Below are 24,860 nucleotides of genomic sequence, written 5' to 3' on the forward strand. Positions count from 1 at the left end.
TAAGAAAAGATCTTACTATTAGAACTGAGGCCATCTGCCATTTAGTCAAATTTGCTTTTCTGCATGCAGGGTCACCTTATACAGACTCGTACAGACACACAATACAGCTACCATCTCCACTGATATGCAGAGGGGTGCCCTGGCCACGGCTTCAGACCACCTTGTGGGCACTCAGGATGCTCAGCACTCTGTCCTGTGTGTCTCTGGGAAGTGACTCCTAGGAGGTCCATCCACTGAGCCGAGTTCCACTCTGTTTTCAAACAGCCCTTTAAATCCCTGAGGCCAGCACCCCTCTCTCTCATCACATAAAATGTCCCCCCGTGTGTCACTTCTCCTCATCAACATGGCTGCTGCTTTTATAATCAGTCTTCAGATATGGTCACCTGATTCTATTATTTTTTTTATGCTGAAGTCAGTCAAGTGTCTTATATCTTACTAGCATATTAATATGTCAGATTCAGAGAAATAATTCAAGGATGAAGCCAACTGATTATCCTCCTATCCATATGAAGTATAAATATAATCTCTGGAAGTTGGTGAAGGACAGGGAAGCCTGGTGTGCTGCAGTCCATGGGGTCGCAAAGAGTTGGACATGACTAAGTGACTGAACAATGATAAAATATCATCTCAATTGATAATGAATGTACAGTGCATAGGGGAAAGTGGGAGAAAAGCGTTTTAAAAATTGGATCAAGCTTATCTAGTAAAATTAGCAGTTGCAAATATTGTTTGAGGGAAGAACATAATGAATTATGAAATTTTCCTCTTATGTGAAAGGAAAAAAGCAAAAGTCACAGAACTTTCTCATGAGTAGACACATTTATTTATTTAGAAACTGCTTATTTTCTGTGAACCAATTTCCATTTTAAGAGTTTGTGGGGTTTCTGTAATGGCTCATGGTAAAGAATCCTGCCAATGCAGGAGACATGAGTTCAATCCCTGGTCCAGGAAGATCCCATGTGCCTTCAGAGGAACTAAGGCCGTGAAGCACAACCATCAAGCCTGTGCTCCACAGCCTGGGGGCCACAGCTCCTGAGCCCACGCTCTGCCACCACTGAAGTCTGGGGGCCCTGGGGCCCACGCTCCATAAGAAGAGAAGCCACTGCAACCAGAAGGTCAGGCACCACAAGCAGAGAGTGCGCCCTGCTCACTGCAACCAGAGCAAACCTGTGCAGCAGCAAGGACCCAGCACAGCCCCCACCCAAGAAAAGAGCCTGTGAAAGAACAGCTGAAGCCCACGCAGTGCTGTGCCTACCCATCCAGTGGCCTGAGCAGTGGGCACTGCAGGCCAGCCTTCAGGGGGAACTGCGGAGTAGGCAGCGAGCTCGCCTGCTCGCCTGTGGACTAGACAGCACGTCAGATCCAGTAGCGTTGCACTCAGCTGCTGAAGTGACCCATTCACGGTGAAGTCCTCCTTGGTCAGAGCTTGCTCAGCTGCCACCTGCTCTTCCCTTTTAATCTCTTCAGAATCTGCAGACGTAGAGATCAGGGACGACCTCCCAAGAGTGTTCACGGGAAAGGATGCTGCGCATGGGCAGAACTTCCAGAGTGAGCATCCGCCGAGTCAGACCCACCAACTGAGCTCCCTGGTTGCCGGGAATGGGTCGTCTCCAGAGTGCAGAGGAGAGTCCGTGTCACACAGACCGATGGTAAGAAGTTCACATACATGCCTCTGGGAGAGGCTGGCGGTCAGCCCAGGGATCGTAACCACCAGGAGTCTTGGCTCCTGGAAGCTGCCTGGGTCTGGTTAGTGGAGTATCCAGGAGCAAAGCGGCAGCAAACTGCAGCTCAGCTCGCTGGTGAGGGTTCCTGGAGGACGCAGCAGGGACAGCAGCTGGGTTTTCAGTGGCAACGATGGCATGAGCTGCCTACAGAAGCTTCTCCCAGGTTCTCTTCGCATTCCTAATGTGGGCGCCGCCACTTTTCCTTCTGTAGATGTACTGCTCCATTGGGAAGTAAAGGTTGGTGCCACCTAAGAGGGCCCCTGCTGCAAGGAACGTGATGACGTCGTCCTTCCTTTGCCGGACAGCAAGGACCCAGGATAAAGTAAAAGATTCACTTCACATTATGACAAGAATCCAGACAGTGCCGTATGGACCACTGTCTGAGTAGCGTGGGAAAAGCCTGAGAAGATGTTTTAGAGAAGCCAGATAATCTTTCTGGTAAAACAAAGTTGACTTTCATTCAGTTTGTAGAAATAAAGCTGTGAGTTTTGTTCTTTAGAGGTTTAAAATTTTTTGTAACGTCTTGGCATTTCTGAGAAACTTACAATACATGTACAAGGCTCAAGAACCTAAAAATATAAAATACTTCATATTACATTGTTCTTCCTACCCCCTCCCTTCTTGTCAAGTCCTTGCTGCTTCCACAGTCAGCCACGTTTTTGTTTCTCAGGGATAGCTTTCAGAGGTGTATTTTTTTTTTTCTTCTAAGTATTTATTTGGCTGTGCCTGTGGGACCTTTTCCATGAGAACTCTTATCTGTCGCATGTGGGTTCTAGTTTCCTGACAAGGGATTGAACTCAGGCCCCTACAATGAGAGTGCAGAGTCTTAGCCCCTGGATCAGGAGAGACGGCCCAGAATGTCATTTTATGGATACACAAGCAACTATGAATATCTATTTCTTCTTCACTCCACATGTGGTGCTAATGGTAAAGAACCCACCTCCCTATGCAGGAGACATAAGGGACTCAGATTCAATCCCTGGGTCTGGAAGATCCTCTGGAGCAGGAAATGGCAACCCACTCTAGTATCCCTGCCTGGAGCATCGCCATGGGCAGAGGAGCCCGGTGGGCTACAGTCCATAATGTCAGAAAATGTCGGACGTGACTGAGTGACTGAGCACAACCACATTTAAAACCATAAATGGTCACATACTGTGCACAATGTTTTATGGTATCTTGCTTATATTCAGCTGACACTATCTTGGGGAATATTCTCTCTTGGGACACTATTTTCCACCAATCAGTCCACTGAATAGATGATGTACTATAATACACTTTACTGGTCCACATTGGAATAAACACTAATATAAAATGACATCTTGACATCACAATAAACAATGTAATGCATAACCTTAGCCTAATTTATTCCATTGCAGGAAAATGTATCAATTTCTAATGCATTAGGAATTTCTACAAATCTAATGGACTTGTAGCCTGAAGTATTTCTAACTGAAATGTAGCATCTGATAGGATGTTGCTCATAAACTAGCACGTTGCTGGATTCCCCCACCCCCACCCCCCTGAGGAGCTATGCAATGATCATTTCTCTTCCCTTAAGACTCAACCTCTCCTCTTGCAGATTTCTCCCTGGTCTGTTTTTAAAAACATTCTCCAACCTCTTCTTCCATTGTGACTTCTCTATAATCTGCTCTTCTTAGCACTGTCCTTCATTCGCATGCCTTCATTGCCTGGTCTGGTCTCTACCTGCCATCTGAATATTGCCCATCATTGCTCCACCCACTCCCCTGGAAATGGTATCAATATGGCCAGATAGATGATTGAGTATAGAAAAATGTTTCATGGATGATATTGAATCACTGAGCCTGGATGAGAAGGAGACATCCACAGGGGAGTCTAAGGTAGCTGGGGAAGAAGGAGAATTTAGGTTTTATCTGTGGTCTTCACTCAGGGGAAGATGCTACAGGGCCCACCAGGGAAGGAGAAGTCAGAGTCAGAGGTAAATACTTGGGAGGTGGTGTCCAGAAATTCCAGCAGGAACTCTGGAGAGAAGAGTGAGGGAGAGCGCCTGCTGTGAGGCTGCTGTGAGTGTGGGGCAGGGACACACATGGGGCAGCAGAGAAAGGAGCAGGAAGGTGATAACAGGCTTCCCAAGGGAGGGAGGGTGTCATGGTGATAGTGATGTGCACAGAGTCACACATGTCACGGAGATGAGGGAGGACGGAAAAGAGCCAGTGAGAGGGAGGGCGGGTGCAACTAATACATCCTGTACGCTGTTTCCTGAGAGGCCAAGAGCAGAGGCCGAGAGAGAGGCTGAGCCAGAGCACAGGACACAATGAAGGAGACATCAGTTCAGTTGCTCAGTCATGTCCGACTCTTTGCGACCCCATGAATCGCAGCATGCCAGGCCTCCCTGTCCATCACCAACTCCCGGAGTTCACTGACACTCACATCCATCGAGTCAGTGATGCCATCCAGCCATCTCATCCTCTGTGGTCCCCTTCTCCTGCCCCCAATCCCTCCCAGCATCAGGGTCTTTTCCAATGAGTCAACTCTTCGCATGACATAAACATAAAAGTTGATAAATAAAAACATAGGTGTTCGAGTCAAGATTTTGATAAAATGCTCTTTTAAGGAATACAATTGGGATTTTAAGGAACTCCTTTTAAGGAATATAGAAATAGAATTGCAGGTGAGATATTAACTCTTAGATGATGATTCACAAGAATGACTCCCCTGTCTAAAGAGTGACACCATCAGAAGCAATTCTGTGCAGAGGTGAGCGGGGAGACGGCACAGCACAGTGGTGGAGACACGTGGTCGATGGAGACTCTGGGCCTTCACGGGAGGAGGGGGTTCCTGTAGACCCCACACGCTGGTGTGCTGAGAACATCGAGCAGGAGTTACTTGAGCCATTGAGAGTCACTGTACTTGAAGAGGTTTTTGTTTACATATAATTTTATTTCCTTTTGGCTGCCCTGGGTCTTCTTTGCTGCCTGCAGGCTCTCTCCACTTGTAGCGAGCAGGGCCTGTGCTCTAGCTGGGTGGCTGGGCTTCCCACTTTGGTGGTTTCTCTTGCTGTGGAGCGCTGGGCCCTAGAATGCCTGGGCTCAGTCTTTGCAGTGTACAGACTTAATTTCTCTGTGGCGTGGGATCTTCTGGGGACCAGAGATCGAACCAGTGTCCCCTGCCCTGCAAGTAGATTCTTAACCACTGGACCACCAGGGAAGCCCCTGTACTTGAAGTTTTCATTGGAGCTACCTAAAACATGATAAAAGTGATCTCAGCAAAAGGGGGAAGGAGCAGTGAGCACACAGCCTGCCTTCCACCAAAGAGAGCCTGCTGGGTTTGCACAGATCCCTTTCCGTTTCTGAATCGCAGTTGTCATTTACTCATTTCCTCTTTCTCCACCTGAAACCCACACATGTCTTAAATTCTCCAAGCAATCTTCCTGGTGGCTTTCTTCCATGGAAGTAGAATTTCTCGGCAAAAGATTCTATGCAATCTTTCTATGTGAATATCAGAAGAGGGTGAACATTTTGTTTGAGGTTATGGTTCTGGAAATTCAGAATTAAATATGTTTCAGCTCACATTGGCCAAATGTGCTGTACCTGGCCTCAGCCTCCTGTATTTTAGTTGGCTCACTGGTGTCATTAAGGTCCTGGGATCCCTCTAGCCCCTCAACTACTGCATCCACCTCCTACGGCCTGGCAAAAAAAAAAAAAAAAAAGCTCTCTGGTACCATTAAGATCCCTGTTGATTGCAGATCCTGTGATCTTGCTGGTGCCTTGACTTGCTGCAGCTTCCTAAGTCCTTACCTAGGATTTGTTGGCATAAAGTTCAACCAGGAAAAACAGAAAACAAAACCTGTTTTAATGTGTCTCTTGATATTTGGTTTTGTTTTTACATTTGCAAGAGCAAAACAGAGAAAATGAAGCAAAAGATACTTTCAAACATATGTGGTTACCTGATTTAGAATTACTGATTCAAAGAGTGTCTATAAAAATAAAATGTGACTTCCACTCCCAGCTTTAAGAGGAACAGTATCTGAACTTCCTCACCTGGCACTGGTAATTAGAAAGCTGAACAAAATACTGGGAACAACTGTTTTCAGATCCTGGACAGCAGGCCATGCAGGACTAAATTCCTAGAGTGAATTTGCATACACAAATCCATCTGATGGCTCCCGGCTGTCTGCCTTCAGGCAATTTCCATGCTGCAGGTACAGGGAGGGGAACCCAGGTGCAGCCCAGCAAAGCCCTGATCTGAGAACACAGGTGAGCCAGGGAGGCACAGAAGATGATATGTGTGGGGCAGGGGATTGAAAAGAAACAGCTACTCAGACAGAAAGAATGATTTCAAGTGCTTAATGGGCCCACTGAGTCTCTGCCATCTGATCACACACAGGTGAAATTCCACAAGGATGAGCAGGAACAACTTTTGAGGAAAGAATGATTACTGGAGATCTATGCATTGAGTGGGACTGGATGCCATGATCTTAGTTTTCTGAATGTTGAGCTTTAAGCCAACCTTTTCACTCTCCTCTTTCAATTTCATCAAGAGGCTCTTAATTCTTCTTCACTTTCTGCCATAAGGGTGGTGTCATCTGAATATCTGAAGTTGTTGATATTTCTCCTGGCAATCTTGATTTCAGCTTGTGCTTCATCCAACCCAGCGTTTCTCATGATGGACTCTGCATATAAGTTAAATAAGCACAGTGACAATATACAGCCTTGAAGTACTCCTTTTCCTATTTAGAACCAGTCTGTTGTTCCATGTTCAGTTCTAACTGTGGCTTCCTACAGGTTTCTCAAGAGGCAGGTCAGGTGGTCTGGTATTCCCATTTCTTTCAGAATTTTCCACAGTTTGTTGTGATGCACACAAAGGCTTTGACATAATCAATGTTTTTCTGGAACTCTCTTGCTTTTTTGATGATCCAGGGGATGTTGGCAATTTGATCTCTGGTTCCTCTGCCTTTTCTAAAATCACCTTGAACTTCTGGAAGTTCACGGATCATGTATTGCTGAAGCCTGGCTTGGGGAATGTTGAACATTACTAGTGTGTGAGATGAGTGCAATTGTGCGGTAGTTTGAGCACTCTTTGGCATTGCCTTTCTTTGGGATTGGAATGAAAACTGACCTTTTCCAGTCCTGTGGCCACTGCCGAGTTTTCCAAATTTGCTGGCATATTGAGTGCAGCACTTTCACAGCATCATCTTTTAAGATTTGAAATAGCTCAACAAATAGTTGGAGAAACAGTGGAAACAGTGGCTGACTTTATTTTGGGGGGCTCCCAAATCACCACAGATTGTGATTGCAGCCATGAAATTAAAAGATGCTTATTCCTTGGAAGGAAAGTTGTGACCATCTTAGATAGCATATTAAAAAGCAGAGACAGTACTTTGCCAACAAAAGTCCATCAAAGCTATGGTTTTTCCAGTGGTCATGTATGGATGTGATAGTTGGACTATAAATAAAGCTTAGCACAGAAGTATAGATGCTTTTGAACTGTGGTGTTGGAGAAGATGCTTGAGAGTTCCTTGGACTGCAAGGAGGTCCAACCCTGGGTGTTCATTGGAAGGACTGATGCTGAAGCTGAAACTCCAAAACTTTGGCCACCTGATGTGAAGAGCTGACTATTAGAAAAGACCCTGATGCTGGGAAAGATTGAGGGCAGGAGGAGAAGGGGACGACAGAGGATGAGATGGTTGGATGTCATCACCAATTCAATGGACATGAGTTTGGGTGAACTCAGGGAGTTGCTGATGGACAGGGAAGCCTGGCGCACTGCGGTTCATGGGGTGGCAAAGAGTCAGACATGAGTGAGCAACTGAGGTGAACTGAACTGAATGCATTGAATAATGTCCAACATTCATGTGGGGCTGAGAATCCTCAGCAGCCAGAGTGAAGGAACCTCCTTGAATATGTGGGGCATTCAACTGAGACAGAAAATGCATGTATTAGAGCTGAAACTAAAAAAAAAAAAAAAAAAAAGAGAGAGATGAAACTAATCACAAGCCTTAAAATAAAGGGCATATAGAATTGTACTAACAAACCTTAGCAATAATCATCAAAAGTGTCTGTTATAAAAGTAATCATTTCCTACTAGGAAAAAGCAAAATGAACACTTTCTGAAAACATACAAAGAAAACAAATCAAAAGACATTTCTATAGCCCAGGAAACTTCAAGACACTTAGGGGTCCTGTGTCAGACAGCAGGTCCGATGTATATTTCATATTATCTCATACCCATCCACAAAATGAATATAAACCCCTTTATATACACTGCAAATATGCTAGAATATTCAAGAAATTGACTACTTTCTGGAAAAATATGAATTCTCAAGACCAATATTTAAAGCAGCTATAAGAAAAGAAAAATAAGCAAGGAAGGCTATAAAATAAATTTTTTCAAGAATTACTTCTGAAAATCATGTGAAGGCTATGCAAGCAAAGAACAACTGACTACAAAAGCACCACATAATTTTAGAGAATCAAGAATAGAGGAACAGAAGAAATCTGTATTTTGTGAACATAATTTAACCCTGATAGGAGTCGGACACAACTGAGTGACTTCACTTTCACTTTTCACTTGCGTGCATTGGAGAAGGAAATGGCAACCCTCTCCAGTGTTCCTGCCTGGAGAATCCCAGGGATGGAGAAGCCTGGTGGGCTGCCATCTATGGGGTTGCACAGAGTTGAAGCAACTTAGCAGCAGCAGCAGCATGAGAACTTGACATAAGTGACATAAAACAAAACCACACACCAATTTTACCTACTATTCTTGGTCTCCTAATCCATTAAATGCTCATTAATGATATATGAATCATTGCAGAGAAATTCTCCATCTCTAAAAAAAGTTAGGTTTCCTCACAATTTTTGTTCCTTTAAAGGAAGTCAAGCTGTACAGTCTAAGAAGTGCTTGCTCCAGAAGATGTGGAATATATATACAATGGAAAATTACTCAGTCATAAGATCAAATGAAATAATGCCATTTGTAGCAACATGGATGAACATGGTGATTTCACTTTAAGTGAAGTAAGTCAGACAGAAAGAGACAAGCATCGTATGACATCACACATGTGGAATATTGAAGAATGATACAGATGAACTTATTTACAAAGCAGAGGTAGAGTCACAGACATAGAAAACATGCTTATGGTTACCTAAGAGGACACGGGGGTGTGGGGAGAGGTGAGTCAGGAGTTTGGGGTCAGTACGCACACACTGCTGTGTGTACACCAGGTGACATAAGGAGCTGCTGTGTAGTGAGGGAGCTGTACTCAGTATCTTGTGACGACCTGTAACAGGAAAGAATCCGGAAGAATATATAGTCGCTCAGTCGTGTCCAGCTCTTTGGGACTCCAGGGCCTGTAGCCTGCCAGGCTCCTCTCAAAGGAGGGATCACAAGGAGCTGGACACAACAGAGGGACTAACCACACAAGTCCTACTCTGCTCGTTCTCAGCCAACTTGGAGAAAGACAGGACGCCTTGTCAGCACTGCAGTAAGTTCTGCTCTAAGATGCCTGCCCTGTAGGGAACAATTTGAACATATTCTGAACTTCAGTTGTGCTTGCAAGTAATTTTGTCAGGAGAAAGAGTTGGTGAAAGAAAGCACAGCTGACCCAGAGGAAACTAACCAGGCGGGAAAACACAGAACACAAGCTTAACACACAATAAACATTAAACTGACTGAGGACATTGCGGGAAGTGTCCTAGTTCATGCTCTATTTGTCCACACTTAATTGAGTGTGCTCAGTTAAGACACTCTGTGTCTAGAGTGCGCTGTCATTCTTGGCTAATTTAAAATATAGTGTATTAATAGGAAATTGGAGGCATAATAAGGCAAACAGATCAGGAGACGACTGTCATCGAGAAGAGAGTTGATGACTTAAAGTGCCCAAGAGGAGGGACAGGCCACGCCACTGGGCCACACGGGAAAGGATCAGCCTTGTCCGGAGAGGGAGGGAGGGGAACTCAGCACAGGGGCCTTGACTGTGACTCCTCAGGAGGGAACAGTGAGCTGGGTGCGCAGGCTCAGGACTGGCTGGTGCGCGTGATGTTAGCGGCCATCCTCGGTGTCTGGCTCTGGGTGACAAGGGAAGGGGACAGTGGCCCGGAGCGCAGCTTAAATGTCACCTCCTCAGAGACACGTCCCCGTGTGCATCTGCGGTGACAGCTCCCCCATGTCTCCTACCCTTACCACCTCGGTCCTTCACAGCACCAGGGCCGGCCCTGTCTGCACCCGCTGGGGCTCGTCACCCATTCATCCTCGGGCCCCAGGACTCTTCTCCTCCCCGCCCCTCTCTGCCCCAGCCCCCCCATCCCGCTGTGCCATTTCCCGCCCTTCACTTCATGGAGCTGATTCTTCTACAAGCTGTTCTGTTTATTCCTTGTCTGGTTCCACAGCGTCAGCTTTGCGGGAGCAGCAGAATCCTTTCTTTTTAAAGTGTGGTGGTTTTCTGTCTTACTCTCCTCTTGAATGTCAAGGACTGTGAGGTGTCGTGGCTGGGTCCCTGCCCCCAGCACAGGCCTGGCACAGAGCACATGCGCTCTCAGCATTTGGGAAGAACCAGCAGTGGTAAGCCTTGTTGCTGCCCCCGGGGGACTGTTAAAAACAAGACAACAGCCCCAGAGGAGTTGCCTAGTTAGGAACCATGCTAGCAAAATAGACTTAAATGCAGTTTTGGCTCTTCCAGAAATGAAATCTTGAACCAGTCAGCCAGGAATCTTCTGATTATCACTAGTTAAGTCATCTGCCTGAGAAAGCTTTCCAGCCTCTATTGGAAAGTAACCTCACAGTAACCACTTGGATTCTTTGCCCAGTACAACTTCCTTGTTCCTGATCCCTTATGCCTATAAAAGTCTTTTATTTTGTGCAACTCCTCAGAGTTTCTAACTGCTAAATTGGATGCTGCCTGATTCATAAATCTTTAAATAAAGGCACTAAGATTTTAAAATTTTACTCAGTTGAATTTTATTTTAATAGGGCATATAGCTTATTTTGGAGAAGGCAATGGCATCCCACTCCAGTACTCTTGCCTGGAAAATCCCATGGATGGAGGAGCCTGGTGGGCTGCAGTCCATGTGGTCATTAAGAGTCGGACATGACTGAGCGACTTCACTTTGATTTTTCAAATGGCAACCCACCCCAGTGTTCTTGCCTGGAGAACACTGCAGGAAGTGTCATAAGACGTATATCCCTGGGACATGCAGGAAGTGTCATATGTGACGCATATCCCTGGGACACGCATCACAAGAGGGCATGTCCCAGGGATGGGGGAGCCTGGTGGGCTGCCGTCTATGGGGCCGCACAGAGTTGGACACGACTGAAGTGACTTAGCAGCAGCATAGCTTATTTTAAGATTATATTTGGCTTTTAAGAGATTGTTATAGATTCAATTGAGCTTACTGTGAACGATGTCGGATTCAGGATCTCCGAAGAAGATTTAGCTTCAGGACCAGGGACCAGGATTGATCACTCAAGAGCGTTTGTGTAGCAGAGTTTCATGACAGTGGGAAAAGATCAGAGAAAGCTTCTGACATGGACAGCAGAAGGGGGTGGGGAGTGCCCCCCTTGCTAGTGTTAGCAAGGGAGGTATATACTTTTTAAATTGGTTACTACAATAAATCAAAAGAATGTCTCAGGTTTGTGAAAGTTTTACCAGACCCACTCCCACAATTAGCATTTTAGGATAACAGGATTAGAATTTAACAGAAAGATCCTAGCAGACCCATTCCCATAATATACATTCTAAGATATCAGGATTAATCAGAAGGTTTTTAGGAAGGAGAAACTGTCCTCAAGCAGGATACATTGTTGTTATATGATCCTTGGTACAGAGTTTAAGTGGCTCAGATGGGAAAGCATCTGCCTACAATGTGGGAGACCTGGGCTGGATCCCTGGGTTGGGAAGATCCCCTGGAGAAGGAAACAGCAACCCACTCCAGTACTCTTGCCTGGAAAATCCCATGGACAAAGGAGCCTGGTAGGCTACAGTCCATGGGGTTGCAGAGTCAGGCATGACCGAGCAACTTCACTTTCTTTCACAGAGTTTAAACTCAGTTGTGTAATCATCAGTTCTGGGCCTAAAGAAAGAAAGAAACAAAAACAAAAACAAATGTCTTAAGTGACTAAGACTAAGGAATGTAGAGAAAAAAAAAAAAGATGTTTGTCCTTTCCTCCTCCTTGAGAACTCCAGACCCCTCTCTCCTCAGCTTCCCCTGGGCTTCTTATCAACCTGCCTAGGAACTGACTCTCACTTTGAGCACCTCTTCAGCCTGTGAGCTCCATGAGAACATCAGGCCAGAAAGATAAAAGACCTTGAGTAAATGTTATGATGACTGAATAACTGTACAGATAAAATGACTACACAGAGTCCATGTGAAGGTTACATTCACTGAAGATTAGCTTTTTCTTCCTCCTCCCTCCCTCTTTCCAGAATAGAAGTTCAAGGGACCTTATATCACCCTCACCTCATATGGAACTCCAGTGGTCTGGGTGAGTTTTATCTTTTCTCTATTTGTACACTGGAAGACATTTCATGACTGTACCCCTCAAAACTGAGAAAATTACTACTTGAGGGGCAGGGACCCTCCATGTTGTCTAAGTCAAAAGAGAACAATATGTGAACACAGAATATTGGGATGTCTTGGGCCCCTGGGCAGCTGGAAGGAGGGAGACAAAGGCAGAGGGGTGTTGTTTCCTCCTCCCTCCTCCCAACATGACACACTTGTCCCTCTTTGTACTTAATCAATCTGATCCTGATTATCTGGAGATTGACATGTCTGCTGGCAGATGGTGTGGTCTTACTTCACAGCATTACAGGCCACCAGACCTCAGTTCTGAGCTGTTTGCCAGACCTAGGATGAGTCTTCAGCGTCTTAGATCTGCTGTTTTTATCCCTAAGCATTGACAGCGGTACTCCCTATGTGAGGCCCAGAGCCAGAGGCATCGGCACTTGGGATTGGTCACTGAAAGGCTGCAGCCCCATGAAGGCTGCCCCTAGAACCCCAGCCGGAACACGAGTGGTACGTGGAATATCTGGATGAAGCAGTGAAGATGTCAGCGAGAGACTCTCAGTTGGTGCCAGAACAGCATTGAATTAGAGCACTGGGCTTTTCTCCACTCACTTCCAGAGGGTCAGGCCCTATTGCCACTGGCCACATACCCTGAGTGATAACCATCTCCTGGGAACTCCAAGTCACAGCCTGATGGCTGGGCCTCCACAGGGCTGAAGGATGTGTCAGGAGCGGTTTGCCCACAGATGCTGGGCACCCCAGGGCTCTGACAGGGGCTGGTGAGGTTGGCATGGCAGGGCCCCACAGCACAGGGTATTGGGGTGCCTGGTCGGGGCTGCCATCATCTAGGGCCATACCACCATGAAGGCCCCTGGTAATTTCTGAGCTCAGAAGCTAAAGCAAGGTTGAGCCTGGCTAGTACTTGGTTGCAAGACCAGCTGGAAAGACCAGGTGCTGTGGACTTTCCCGCTTGTCTCTCCTTTCCTCTCTCTCACCCTTGGCCGCCGCCCCCTCCTCTGGCACAGATGGGCTCTCCTTTGGCCATTGGGAGGTGCACCTATTGTTGAGCCTTGGCCTGAGTGGGTGCTGTGGGGGCTCTGACAATGGGCAGCACAGTTGGGCTGCCGTCCTCTGTGCTTGCTGGCCACTCTGGGTTGGTGGGCAGGTTGAGTGCCTACAGGAAGGCAGTACTTTATGCCATGGAACTGTGTGCATAAAATGGTTCTAATGGTGACATTGGACCTCTGTGTATTTTCCACATTTAAAGAACTGTAGCACATCTGTGTGTGTGTGTGTGTGTGTGTGTGTGTGTGTGTGCATGTGTTAAAGACAGGAAAATTCTGAAGCCAAACAAAAAATTGGATCACATGATAAAATATGAATAAGCTTCAAAAACATGACACTGTGTAAGAAACCGGACCTAAATGGCCACAGTTGTACAAAGCCATGTGCTTGAAATACACAGAATAGGCAATTCCATGAGGATGAAAGAGTGAGGAATGTGGAATTTAAGTGACTGATTAAGGAATATTAGGTGTCTTTGTAGGGAGATAAAATATAAAATCTTCTGGATCAGATAGTGATGATGGCTACACAACTATATAAATAGGCAATCACTAAAATATAGTGCTCAAAGGAGAATTTTTGGGTATATGATATATATTTCAACTTAAAATGATTAATTTGAATTTTTTTTCAAAAATAACAAAATCCACATATTATCCTCAGTGCTTTATTTGGTTCTCACTCTAAGCTCTGTAGACATAAACAAACATGCCTGTGTCTGTGTGTGCATGCTCAGTCGTGTTTGACTCTTTGTGACCCCACGGCCTGCAGATAGCCAGGCTCCTCTGTTCATGGAATTTTCCAGGCAAGAATACTGGAGTGGGTGGCCATTTCCTACTCCAGGATATTTTCCTGCTCCTTCACTGTTTCTTCAGAATTTGTCTCCAGAGCAAGGAGTCAGCCACCACCACTCGCCTAGGCTGAGACTCAGGGCACACAGAGGAGTGGGGACATGCTCTGGTGGGAAAGAGGGAAAGCGTGTCCTGCTCAGAGCGTGTAATATGGGGAAGCCAGAGGCAGGCTGGCAGGAAGAGGGCCGTCCCAGGTGACAGCTTAGATGAGATTTGGCTTCCCCCATTTGGTACTAAATAGAAAGGAAGAAAAATAAGGAAGGTGACAGTCACTGACCACGCACTGAATCCTGGAGCCCATTGCTGCAGGGGCTGGGGTCTGGTTTTCCAGGTCGGTTGCTGCAGGGCAGGACCTCGTGACTGGAAGGAGAGGTTCCCCAACTTCCCAGTGTGTTAAGAAAGTTCTTTATTTCAACATCCTTCTCTGGTCGTCTTCAATTGGATACTCTGTGGATAAACTTGAAACAGTGTTTCTGAAATTAATTGCAAACAAAGGTAATAATTACGTTATTGTTGAGTAACAATGATAACGTTAATTTTCATTATAATTAATTTCAAGATTTCTCATTGAATACCTACATTACAATATTAACAAAAACCCCCAACAACCTGTCGGGCCATCTGGTCGACCTCGCCACAGCAGCCACCAATCTGTCACTTTGTGATTCTCACGCAGATGTATCCGTGTCTCATACCCGGGAAACACAGCGCCTCCACACGGACACCATCCTTTCCACTTCTGAGCCCGAGGAGAATAGAAGGGACTCCTGGCGCCCCTGGAATAGGTGCAGCCCGACCTGCAGGAAACCCGTCTGCGGAGTCCTGAGCACTTGACCGGGAACCGTGGCCGCCTGGGGGACGACCGTGAAGGCAGCGGGACGACCGTTCCCCCAAGGAGGCAAGGAAGCGCTTCCGGCGCACTCTGGGGAGGAGGACGGGCGGCCCGTGGTCCCTGCCGGTGCCTCCTGTTCTGGACACCAGGGCCGACCCTCTCCGGGGAGAGGACACACGTTGTGAATCGGGACTATCGGGGTCCATGGGGGAGGCTGGGAAGACTGGACATGTCTGCGTGCGTCCGTGTGGGCCGCACCTCCGGGCGCGTGGGAAACATGGAGAAGGTGTAACCCTGCGGACGCCGGCGCCGTGACCTTTCCTGCTCGCGCTCAGCTGCCCCGGCGGTGCCCGCGGGCAGAAGGGGCCCCGCGGCGCGCTGGTCCACCGGGCCGGGCAGCGACACCGACCGACACCGACCGCCGCCGCCCACCCAGGCCGCGGACCTGCAGCTCGAATCTCCGGAGACAGTAGGCTCTTCCCGGGTCTCATGGCACCGGGAGCGTTGCCGCTGTCACCCCCGGCCTCTGGAGCTCTGCCCCGGGCTCGGCGGCCGAACCTTCGCGGGAGTCGCCAACGTTCCCCAGGAAGGGACCGGCTCACGGCGGCCGCTGGGTGGCTCCCGACGGGCGGCGCACACGGCCCCGGGCGGACCCCGACCGCCGGGCCGCCCTGACGCCCCGCTTGTCCCGCGCGTCCGCCTGGGAGCCGGCTCCCGGCCCGGCAGGGCGCGGAGACCCAGACCAGACGGGAGGGCGGGAGCTGGGAAGACTCCCCGGGCAGCTGCGGGAGAAGGCGCGCTCCTCAGCGATTCTCGAGGCTGGGACCCAGGCGGCCCCAGAGGGCAGGTCCCTGCTCCCGGGCGGACTTAGGAATTTAGTGAGACTTAGACTGTGTGGACTGTAAAACTGAAACCATGAAAGGACTGGGTAAAATCATGTATGAATGATTTTTATTCTGTGGAATAGAAAGAGTGGAATCATGATACAACATTTGTTTTAAAACAGTCTCTTCAGAAGCCATCAAAGAAATGAATGATAAACAGCCATAGATCACCTTTTCATATTCCACACGGAAGGTCCAATGATAACAACTCAGCGTGGGAGGAACATTTGTGCAAATACTTGTGTACTAAGATTACTGATATTAGTATCACTCAGTATAAAAACAGAACATTCAGGAAACAGCCATTAAGACGGATCTGGGAAGGAAATTTGTATCGGTACTGACTTGGAAAGATCTGTATGATGAATTGTTGGATAAAATAGCCAAGTTATAGGATTTCCACTGGTGCTAAAAGAAAAAAATATATATACATTTGTACATTTATCTTTTAAACGAACTAAGATGGAAAGGCAAATGAATTAGAACAGCTAAAGCAGCTTTATAAAAAGAATACAATCTTTCGCATAGCTTGGCACCTGGTGCCAGAAAGAAGTGTCTTCAGAAACCAAGATGAGCCACACCGCCTGCTTTTCTGCCTCCTCCTCCTGTGGCCTCCAGGCAGGCAGCTGGCATCCTAGCCCCTTAAAGTCACTGCTCCACTCAGACAGACGCAGATCCAAGGAGGGGTTGGTATGACCTTGGCTCTGCAGACTTGGGCTCCTCAGCCTCTTGCCTCATCCTGGGACCCCCAGCCAGTCAGTCATCACCCCAGTCTTCCCCACCAGAGGCGACTGGCCCCACTCTGCAGGGGGCAGCCCTTGTCTCTATGAGCTCTGAGCTGTTTTCCCAAAGGAAGGATTTTCCCTTTGCACTGCAGGTATGAAGCAAGGGGATAACTGACTTTTTGCACCTGGACCCATCGTACACTTTGTCCTCACATCTGGCCCTAATTATCCCCATGAGGGTAGAAGAAGGCCGTTCCCTTTACATAGGAGGTGTGAGTCAATGGGACGCCTGAGCTTTCACATCTGGACCTTTCATGCACATTTGGTATGCACTCAGCTGCTGAAGACACAAGACAGAGACAGGGTTAGGCCTCTTAGCGTGGTGTGGCCATTGCTTCCATAAAATATCCAGGGTCTCTAAGCAGCACCAGGGAGGCAAGAATAAAGAAGCATGCAATCATTCAAGCCACACACACACACACACACACACACGCACGGAGAGACTATAGAATCCACCTGATCCTAAGGGAAAATGCAACTCTGGAATCAACCACGTCAATGTGTCATGCAGAAGATAATCTAAATGACCTGATTCTATAACAAATTTTCAATTATTAATAAATATTTGCTGTCCTTGTGTTTATTCTGAGATTACTGAGAGTAACATGGCCAGTTTTACATTACTTAAAAAAGATTTATTTCATGGGGCAAAATTTAATAAAACTTTACTTTTCTTCAAGTAAAACTCCAGCATACAGTAATTAAAATACTACTTTCCTGAGCCAGAGCCGGCAAGTTTTTCTAAAGGGCAGATAGTAGATATTTTAGACTGTCATATGACCTCTGCTGCATCTACTCAATTCTGTTATTGCAGCAGGAAAGCAGTCTTAGATATCTTTATAGACACTGAAATTTGACAGCCATATAATTCATATGTCTCACAAAACTTTATAACATTTAAAATAATAAAAATCATTCTCAGCTTTTAGGTCCAACCAGCACAGGTTGTGGTAGAATTTGACCCAGGGGATGTAGGATGCTATGGCCTGATCTATAAAACCACAGTGGAACTGTGAGGGGAAGCATGCTGACTGAAACTGCCCACCCTGGCCAGGCACCACAGTAACCATTTGCATGAGTTGTTTTATGACAGGAGGTCCTGGTAAGGAACAGGGAACTAACAAGCCTCCAGCAACTGGAAGAGTTCGGGAAAGGTCAAAAGGAGACATCACAGGTCCGACCACCTCCCAGAATCCTTCTCTCTGGCATCCATCTTGGCTGAACCAAGATGTGCACCAGCAGGAAGGACTCTGAGTCAGAATGATTGGCTAAAGACAACCCAAAAACTAATCCCATCACCGTAAAACCCGAGACTGTGAGCCGTGTGGCAGAGCTGTTCTGGGTTCCCTTACCCTACTGCTCTCCATGCGGGTGCCCTTTCCCAATAAAATCTCTGGCTTTGTCAGACATGTGTCTCCTCAGACAATTCACTTCCGAGTGTTCGACAGGAGCCCAGTTTCGGGCCCTGGAAGGGTCCCCCTTCCTGCAACAGTACCACCTGATGTGGAACACCCACTTTGTTCTCAGGAATCAGTGACCTGTAAGGATGTGGTTGTGAGCTTCATCCAAAAAGACCAGCCCTGTCTTGTGATGCTGGAGACATCAGTCATCTGTGGGTGAGACTGTCACTATTTAATAGAGAATCACCCAGAACAGCTTGGCCGGAGTCAACTCTCATCCCCACCCCCCACCTCTTCTAAGGCTCACATTTACCTGAAGGACATTTTTAACAAATTATATTTTAAACTAGCCCTGAAAGAGAAGACACTTTTCAGACAAGCACAAATGAATAAATGAATTATAAAACTTACTACAATGTTCTCAAGCAGTTTAATATTTCACTATATGGTTTTTTTCTCTATAAACTAGCAAGTTCCATAAGGGTGAAGGACATCTAAGAAATTACATAAACAAGATCAGAGCCCTGGGAAGTCCTAAATATCTGTCTCCTTGAACTGAGAGCTTAGGGCAAAACTTAGCAACTTCCCATATTTTAGCTTAATACTGAAAATGGATTTTAGTGATATTTTCAATTAAAGTTTTCAATGCATCAGTTTAGCAGGGGACTTACCAGAGTGAAACTCATCTTTCTTGCAATAATCCAGTTACACCCCCACGAGATGCCTGTGCCTTGAGGCTGTGCAGTTAGAAACTGCCCATATTATCAGGGAAAGAGCACACATTTCAAAGCAGGTTATGTGTTTAGGAGAGAGTGGAGGGTGCAAGGTGCGGGGAAAGGAACAAGTCCATTTTCCTGGAAGGTAGAGGAATCAGGTCCTGATTCACTGAATTGGGAGCATCTATTTTCCACATAGATTTTCAGAGACGCAGCTGGTGAAGACAGCGGATTGGCGCTGAGCTTGGCTGTCCTCCCACAGAAAGGAGAGCTGAAAATACCAGACTACTGCACGTTGGAGCAGCCTGACAAGGCCGCCGCACAGAAACCCCCCTCAAAGCCTGATGTGCCAGTCAAGGTTGTGGACAAAAACAAAAAGTCCCCACAAAATTACAGCCAGGAGAAGTGTGCATCCATCTCCCATTTAGATGCGGAGGGAGGCAGCCCAGGGTTGGTCTGGCAGGGCTGTCCCAGAAAGCTCCATTCCCATCCTAGGAATACTGTTCTGTCATCCCAGGGGCGTTTGCTCCCTCCAGGGTGGACAGGGAGCAGAATGGAGCCTCCCTTTCTAGGATGACGTTCCCAGCAGCAAGACAGCAGGAGAAGAAGAGCCAGGTTCTTTCACCTAGAAAATAGTCAACAAGTTGCACAAATTGTTTTCCCTCCATCCTGGAAGGAGAGCTTGTCTCATAAGCATCCCAGCTTCAGAGGATGATGGGAATGTCTGTAGTCTCGGGCAGCCATGTGCTCAGTTCAAAACTGAGTGTGCAATCACCCTAGGAGAGAAGTGACCAGACTCCTAGGAGCCAAATGGGCATGTCTGCCATGTTCCCTCTACTCATACCCTTCCCAGAGCTCTTGCTGTATGAGAGTTTGTCCTTCAAATTGCATCCATTCACATTTCAGGAATGGGCTGAAAATCATGAGTTCATGGGTGGTTCTCATTAGATTTGCTGGTAGGCCATTGATTGAACTCCACTGCTAACTCACAGAGTGTCTCTGGCCAGGGGTGGCACTGGGGCAGGCAGTGTGGGCGAAGAATAATAAGGTACCCAGTGGGAGCACCAAGGTGTCAGCAGAGGCTTCAAATCACAGGGGAAAGGAAAACACGGGGATACACTTGGGGTCAACACCCACATAGTGTTGTAGGAAAATAACTAGAATTAAGTAATTACTTCCCTGATGGTTCAGATGGTAAAGAGTCTGCCTGCAGTGCAGGAGACCCAGGCTTGATCCCCAGGTGGAGAAGATGTCCTGGAGAGAGGAGTGGCTCCCACTGCAGTATTCTTGCCTGGAGAACCCCGTGGACAGAGGAGCATGGCAGACTATAGTACATAGCGTTGCAGTCAGACCTGACTGAAGCGACAGCATGTATGCACACAGATACCTTAACAAGAAGACTAGTGAAGACCAGAGACATCAAAAGAACCTAGACCTTTGAAGAGCTTCGAGAGTGCTCCATGCCCAAGATGTAAATGGAGAGTATATGGAAGGCGCCGACTACAGCTCCCCCTATGGCTCCTCTTGTCTGTCTCCCCCATTAGTAGGTCAAGAATGAACCAGGGGACCCTGAGTGTCTGGGCAAAACAGAAGCCCGAGGGCAGGACCCATCCTCCCTGGCCAACCCCCTTCCTTCTGTCTCCACAGCCCAGGGGCCCTAGCCACCTGTGCTCCATGCCACACACCTGTGTAAACAGGTGTTATCACTTCTCCTAAAGAGTGAAGCACACTGGCGGAGAACTAGCACCTCCCAAACAGTGACACCCAACTTTAGACTAATGTGAAATTTAGGAAAATACAAATTGATGTTAAAACAGCCTATAACATAGCTTTTATTTTCACCAATGCCTGCATTATACAATTAGTCATAAGTAATCTTGTTCTAAACATAGGCTTTTAATTTAGAAATAATGCTGTTTTCTACTTTTTCAAAAATGTACCTTTGCAGCCAATGTTCAATTCCTCTCATGTCTTCTTAACCAAAGCAGACTTTTTTTTTTTTTTTTGCATCTTCAGAGACCCTGTCAGAGTGTTTCCTGAAGGTTAGGTGAGAGTTTCCCAGGTCACAGTCATCCCTTCTCCTGTTGCCAATCCCTTCTCCTGTGCCAATCAGCACAGGTGTTTTTTTTTTTAACCATAAACGCTGGTTCTGAGAGCACTCGCTGAGTGACTGGCTCGCATAGACACGGAGCACTTTGTCCCCATCAGCGTCTGTGGCTGGTGTGGCCACTTGGAAGCAGCCTGGCATCCCGGCCCTCACACTGGGCAAGCCACCCTGCTGGCCCCTTCCCTCACCGCTTCCACCCCCAGGATCCCAGGGCATTAGACCCTCGGGGCCGCTCTGCACTCCTACCTGACCCCTCACGGGTATGGACAAGTCATCCTTGTGCCGGTCCAGGAGGAAGGAGGTTCCGTCACAGCCCCAGGGAGACCCTCGGAGGGGGCCCCATCCCCTCAGAGGCTCAGGACTCCTCACGGAGGTGTAGGGGGATCTTGGCAGCTGGAGGAGCCTCAGCGCCTGCCCTCTGGGTTCTCACCCGCTGAACAAAGACTGCAAATGCCTCTGGAAGTGGGGTGGCTGTGGGGCAGGTGAGACTCGAGTGGGTCCAGTGTGGAGGGCAGGGGTTTCTAAGTTGCAAAGCACAGGCCAAGTCTTTTCTGAGCTGGAAGTATGGACCGCTCAGAACCTGCCCACCAAATGGAGGGATTGGTTGCCATCCTTGTTGAGGCAGTCTGAGCGTGGGCCGGAAAGGAATCTCCAGGCACAGCATTTCAGAAGGCAGTGGGTTGATTACAAACAAAGAGATAATGTGGGCACTGCCAGCACAGTGGGCTGACCTCCTGGCAGACCAGGGAGATTTGGCAGTTTTTGTGGGTTTAATAACCAATTTTTATGGCCTCAAGACAAAGAAAATTCCTGCTGTAGGGCTGGCATCGGGTGATTGATTAGGGTGCTGTGGGGGTGTTTACTGGAGTGGGCATCTTTGCCTAATTGGGAGTCAGGAAGCTTGTTAGTGATGATTCGGGGTTTTGGCAATGGTTACAAAGGGCTGAGTTACCTTCAGAAGTGTCGTTGGTCCTGGGCTCAGCTTCTGTGGCCTTGGACAGGACTCACCAGTCCTGAGTGTAGGTTTCTTAGAGAGAAATGAGATGGTGGAGAAGGAGAGCTCCCGGTGAGAGCCTGACATCCATCCTTCTTGATCTCAGCACAGGAGCTGCGGGTTTCTGTGTGTACAGCTGTCCCCAGGTCAGAGCAGCTGCCTTCTGTGGGCCTGATGGTCAATCCTGATTACGTAAGACAGATGCAAAATGAGAGTTAAGACCTTCGTCAGGTTGTCCTCTGACCCCTTCATTCACAGCCTGGAACAGTGCTTCATGACACCTGCTGTCCCCACTACACACTGAGGGCTCCCTCCCCAGAGCACGTTCATGGGGGCCCACTTTGTTCCTGGCCCATTCCAGACACGGGCTCAGCTGTAGGTCAAGCAGGAGGCTGCAGACCCCAATTCTTATATGAAACTAACAGGCTCAGAGACAGAAAAAATAAAATGTATGCAAAGTCCAATGGTAATACGTATCTTGGGGAAAAATAAAATCAGGAAGTTTAGGTGAATTTCAGAGTGTGTTTAGAGAGTAATCAATGGGGATGGCAGAGTGTTCTGAGCTGGGAGTGCAGCAAGTGCCAAGACCCTGAGGCCACGGTGGAAAGCATGTTCAGGGTTTTAATAGTGTGGATTCTTTGATTTTTCTTGAGTCTATTTTCCTTTCTCTTTTCTAGCTCATTAATATAAACCTGGGCACCAGTTTCTTGAATTCAGCATATTATATTGTGGTGAGTCAAAGTGAAAGCTTCAGTGATTTTGGATCAAGTGAGCACCTGTTTATTGAGTGGTCTCTCTGGGCCCGGCACTCTGGGAGTAACCAGGAGGCTGTGGAGTGGACATGAAGGTCTCCCCCTTGATGACCTTGGTCAATGAATTTCCACCATGTCCTGAGGCCCCTTTTACTCCACTTTCTCCCCACCTCACCTGGGTCATGAATTCTGGTCCAAATGCTCTCATATATTTATCCTCTGTAATTCCTTCCAGATGTTTCTAACTGAAGATCCACCAAACTGCTCAAAGGCAATGCAGCCCCAAATGAGTCCACCCTTTAAGGGTAGCCACTAATCACCCTGCCCTCAAGTCCCAGGAGTGGCATCTGCCTCATCACAGCCAAGCACCTACCACCGTGATCCCACCACTGCAGGGCTCCCCACTGTTCTCTCCAGCCTCAGACTGCACACTGACCTTCACCTCTGCACCAAGCCACTCCCCTCAAGCGGAGGGCAATCGCACACAGAACACCATGTGTGGTCATTGCCCATAAAGAGGAGCTATGCCAGAGCAGAGGGCAGAAAGGTTTCCCTGAGCAGGTAGAGACAGGCCAGTGTGGCAGCAAAGTTCACACAAGGGTTGAGGCCGGCAGCACACTGCAGCCCCTTCCCCCAGTTCCCCAGGGGGGCCTGTGATCTCAGGCTACCGTCTTGGTGGGCTGCCTCCTGTGTTAGAGGGATGCCCCATTCATTCACTCATCTTGTGTTTTGTCTTTGCACCCAGTGCCAAGCTTCAGCTAGATAACTAACTCACCCTTAGAGACCCAGTTCAGAAGTTGCCCACTCCATGAAGACTTGCTGATGGCCACCCCTTCTTCTTGGTGCATCTGGGCTCATCTGAAACTCCCCAGGGCTCTGATCATGCTTGATTACCTCTCCAGCCTGTGAGATCTGTGAGGAAGGAACTCGAACTGTGATGATGCCTCAATGAGCAGTAAAAGAAACACACCGTATGTGAGTTCATCAAAGGTCTCTTTCTTCTCTTCCCTCTTTCTGGGGCCAGGAGCTGAGGGGCCGTGTCTCACCCTCACCTCATCTGACACTTTAGTAGTTAGCAGGATTTTTATTTTCAATTGAATAAAGAAAGTTCATGACTGTACGTCCTTGAGAAACAAATGGCAGGACTCCTTCCAGATACCCGAGCCAAAAGATGACATCCTGGGAACATAAGCTGTCTGGGCCCCTGGGCAGCAGGAAGTGGGGACACAGAAACAGTCTTTACCCTCTGCCACCAGGACACGCTTGCTCCCTCTTTGGACTTAACCAACAGACCTCATTATAATTAGCTGACTACAGCTGTAATTCAAGGTCTCTCCTTGGATGGTCTGTCTTTTGGAGACAGATTTAGAGGTCACCAGACCTCAATTCTCAGAGAAGGCAATGGCACCCCACTCCAGTACTCTTGCCTGGAAAATCTCATGGGCGGAGGATCCTGGTGGGCTGCAGTCCACGGGGTCACTAAGATTTGGGCATGACTGAGTGACTTCACTTTCACTTTTTACTTTCATACATTGGAGAAGGAAATGGCAACCCACTCCAGTGTTCTTGCCTGGAGAGTCTCAGGGACGGGGGAGCCTGGTGGGCTGACGTCTATGAGGTCGCATAGAGTCGGACACGACTGAAGTGACTTAGCAGCAGCAGCAGAAATTCAACTTACCAAATCTGGAAACACTATTTTAGACAGACATTCCTAAAATATAATTATTCTTAATAGTTTATATCTCATTTACATTTTTTACGAGTTTTTTTTTCTACAGGTACTTTCCTTGTTGACAAACGTGTAACAGATATAACAATATAACAATATTTAACTTATAATAAACCTAGGCACAATGAAAATATTAAGCTTAATGTTAACGACTCTTAGACATGTCTATATTAGATTAGCAAAGAAACATTAATACTAGATATTTCATATTGAATATTTCCCAGTTCACGTGAATCTGATATTCTTTTAGGTTAATTTCTCTTGTATTTAGAATTGTCTGATTTGTAAGTACTTATTTTTCTTTGAAGTGAAGTGAAGTGAAGTCGCTCAGTTGTGTCCAACTCTTTTCAACCCCATGGACTGTAGTCTAACAGGCTTCTCTGTCCATGGGATTTTCCAGGCAAGAATACTGGAGTGGGTTACCATTTCCTTCTCCAGGAGATCTTCCCGACCCAGGGATTGACCCCGGGTCTCCTGCATTGTAGGCAGACGCTTTACCATCTGAGCTACCAGGGAAATGTGACCCTCAAATCTATGGCCAGC

The 24,860-nt window shown here is 47.4% G+C and overlaps 1 protein-coding gene, 1 long non-coding RNA gene and 1 pseudogene across 2 annotated transcripts; all 3 read right to left on the bottom strand.

Annotated features, from left to right (window-relative positions):
* Window positions 1-870: 870 nt before the first annotated feature.
* LOC109558169 (small ribosomal subunit protein uS2-like) lies at window positions 871-13,247 on the bottom strand (annotated as a pseudogene).
* LOC139185968 (collagen alpha-1(I) chain-like) lies at window positions 10,634-15,867 on the bottom strand. The gene is made up of 4 exons (XM_070799850.1): window positions 15,859-15,867; window positions 14,814-15,732; window positions 14,396-14,576; window positions 10,634-11,770 (listed from the first exon to the last, which is right to left on the bottom strand). Exons 1-3 carry the CDS (start codon window positions 15,865-15,867, stop codon window positions 14,530-14,532), a joined length of 975 nt encoding a protein of 324 aa, XP_070655951.1. The 3' UTR covers window positions 10,634-11,770; window positions 14,396-14,529.
* Window positions 15,868-15,884: 17 nt separating this feature from the next.
* On the bottom strand, window positions 15,885-23,496 carry LOC139185945 (uncharacterized). Its single transcript, XR_011569549.1, has 3 exons — window positions 23,364-23,496; window positions 21,795-22,020; window positions 15,885-19,360 (listed from the first exon to the last, which is right to left on the bottom strand). It is a non-coding gene; the product is annotated as an uncharacterized lncRNA (long non-coding RNA).
* Window positions 23,497-24,860: the final 1,364 nt, after the last annotated feature.

Source organism: Bos indicus, chromosome 11 (assembly GCF_029378745.1).
Source record: "Bos indicus isolate NIAB-ARS_2022 breed Sahiwal x Tharparkar chromosome 11, NIAB-ARS_B.indTharparkar_mat_pri_1.0, whole genome shotgun sequence".
Taxonomy (NCBI): Eukaryota; Metazoa; Chordata; class Mammalia; order Artiodactyla; family Bovidae; genus Bos; species Bos indicus.

Bases quoted from the DNA above. Each gene is read 5' to 3' on its own strand.
- LOC139185968 (XM_070799850.1), bottom strand. The intron at 14,577-14,813 runs GTATGAGACACG...CACTGTTTCAAG, and splicing joins GGAGGCGCTGTGTTTCCCGG to TTTATCCACAGAGTATCCAA.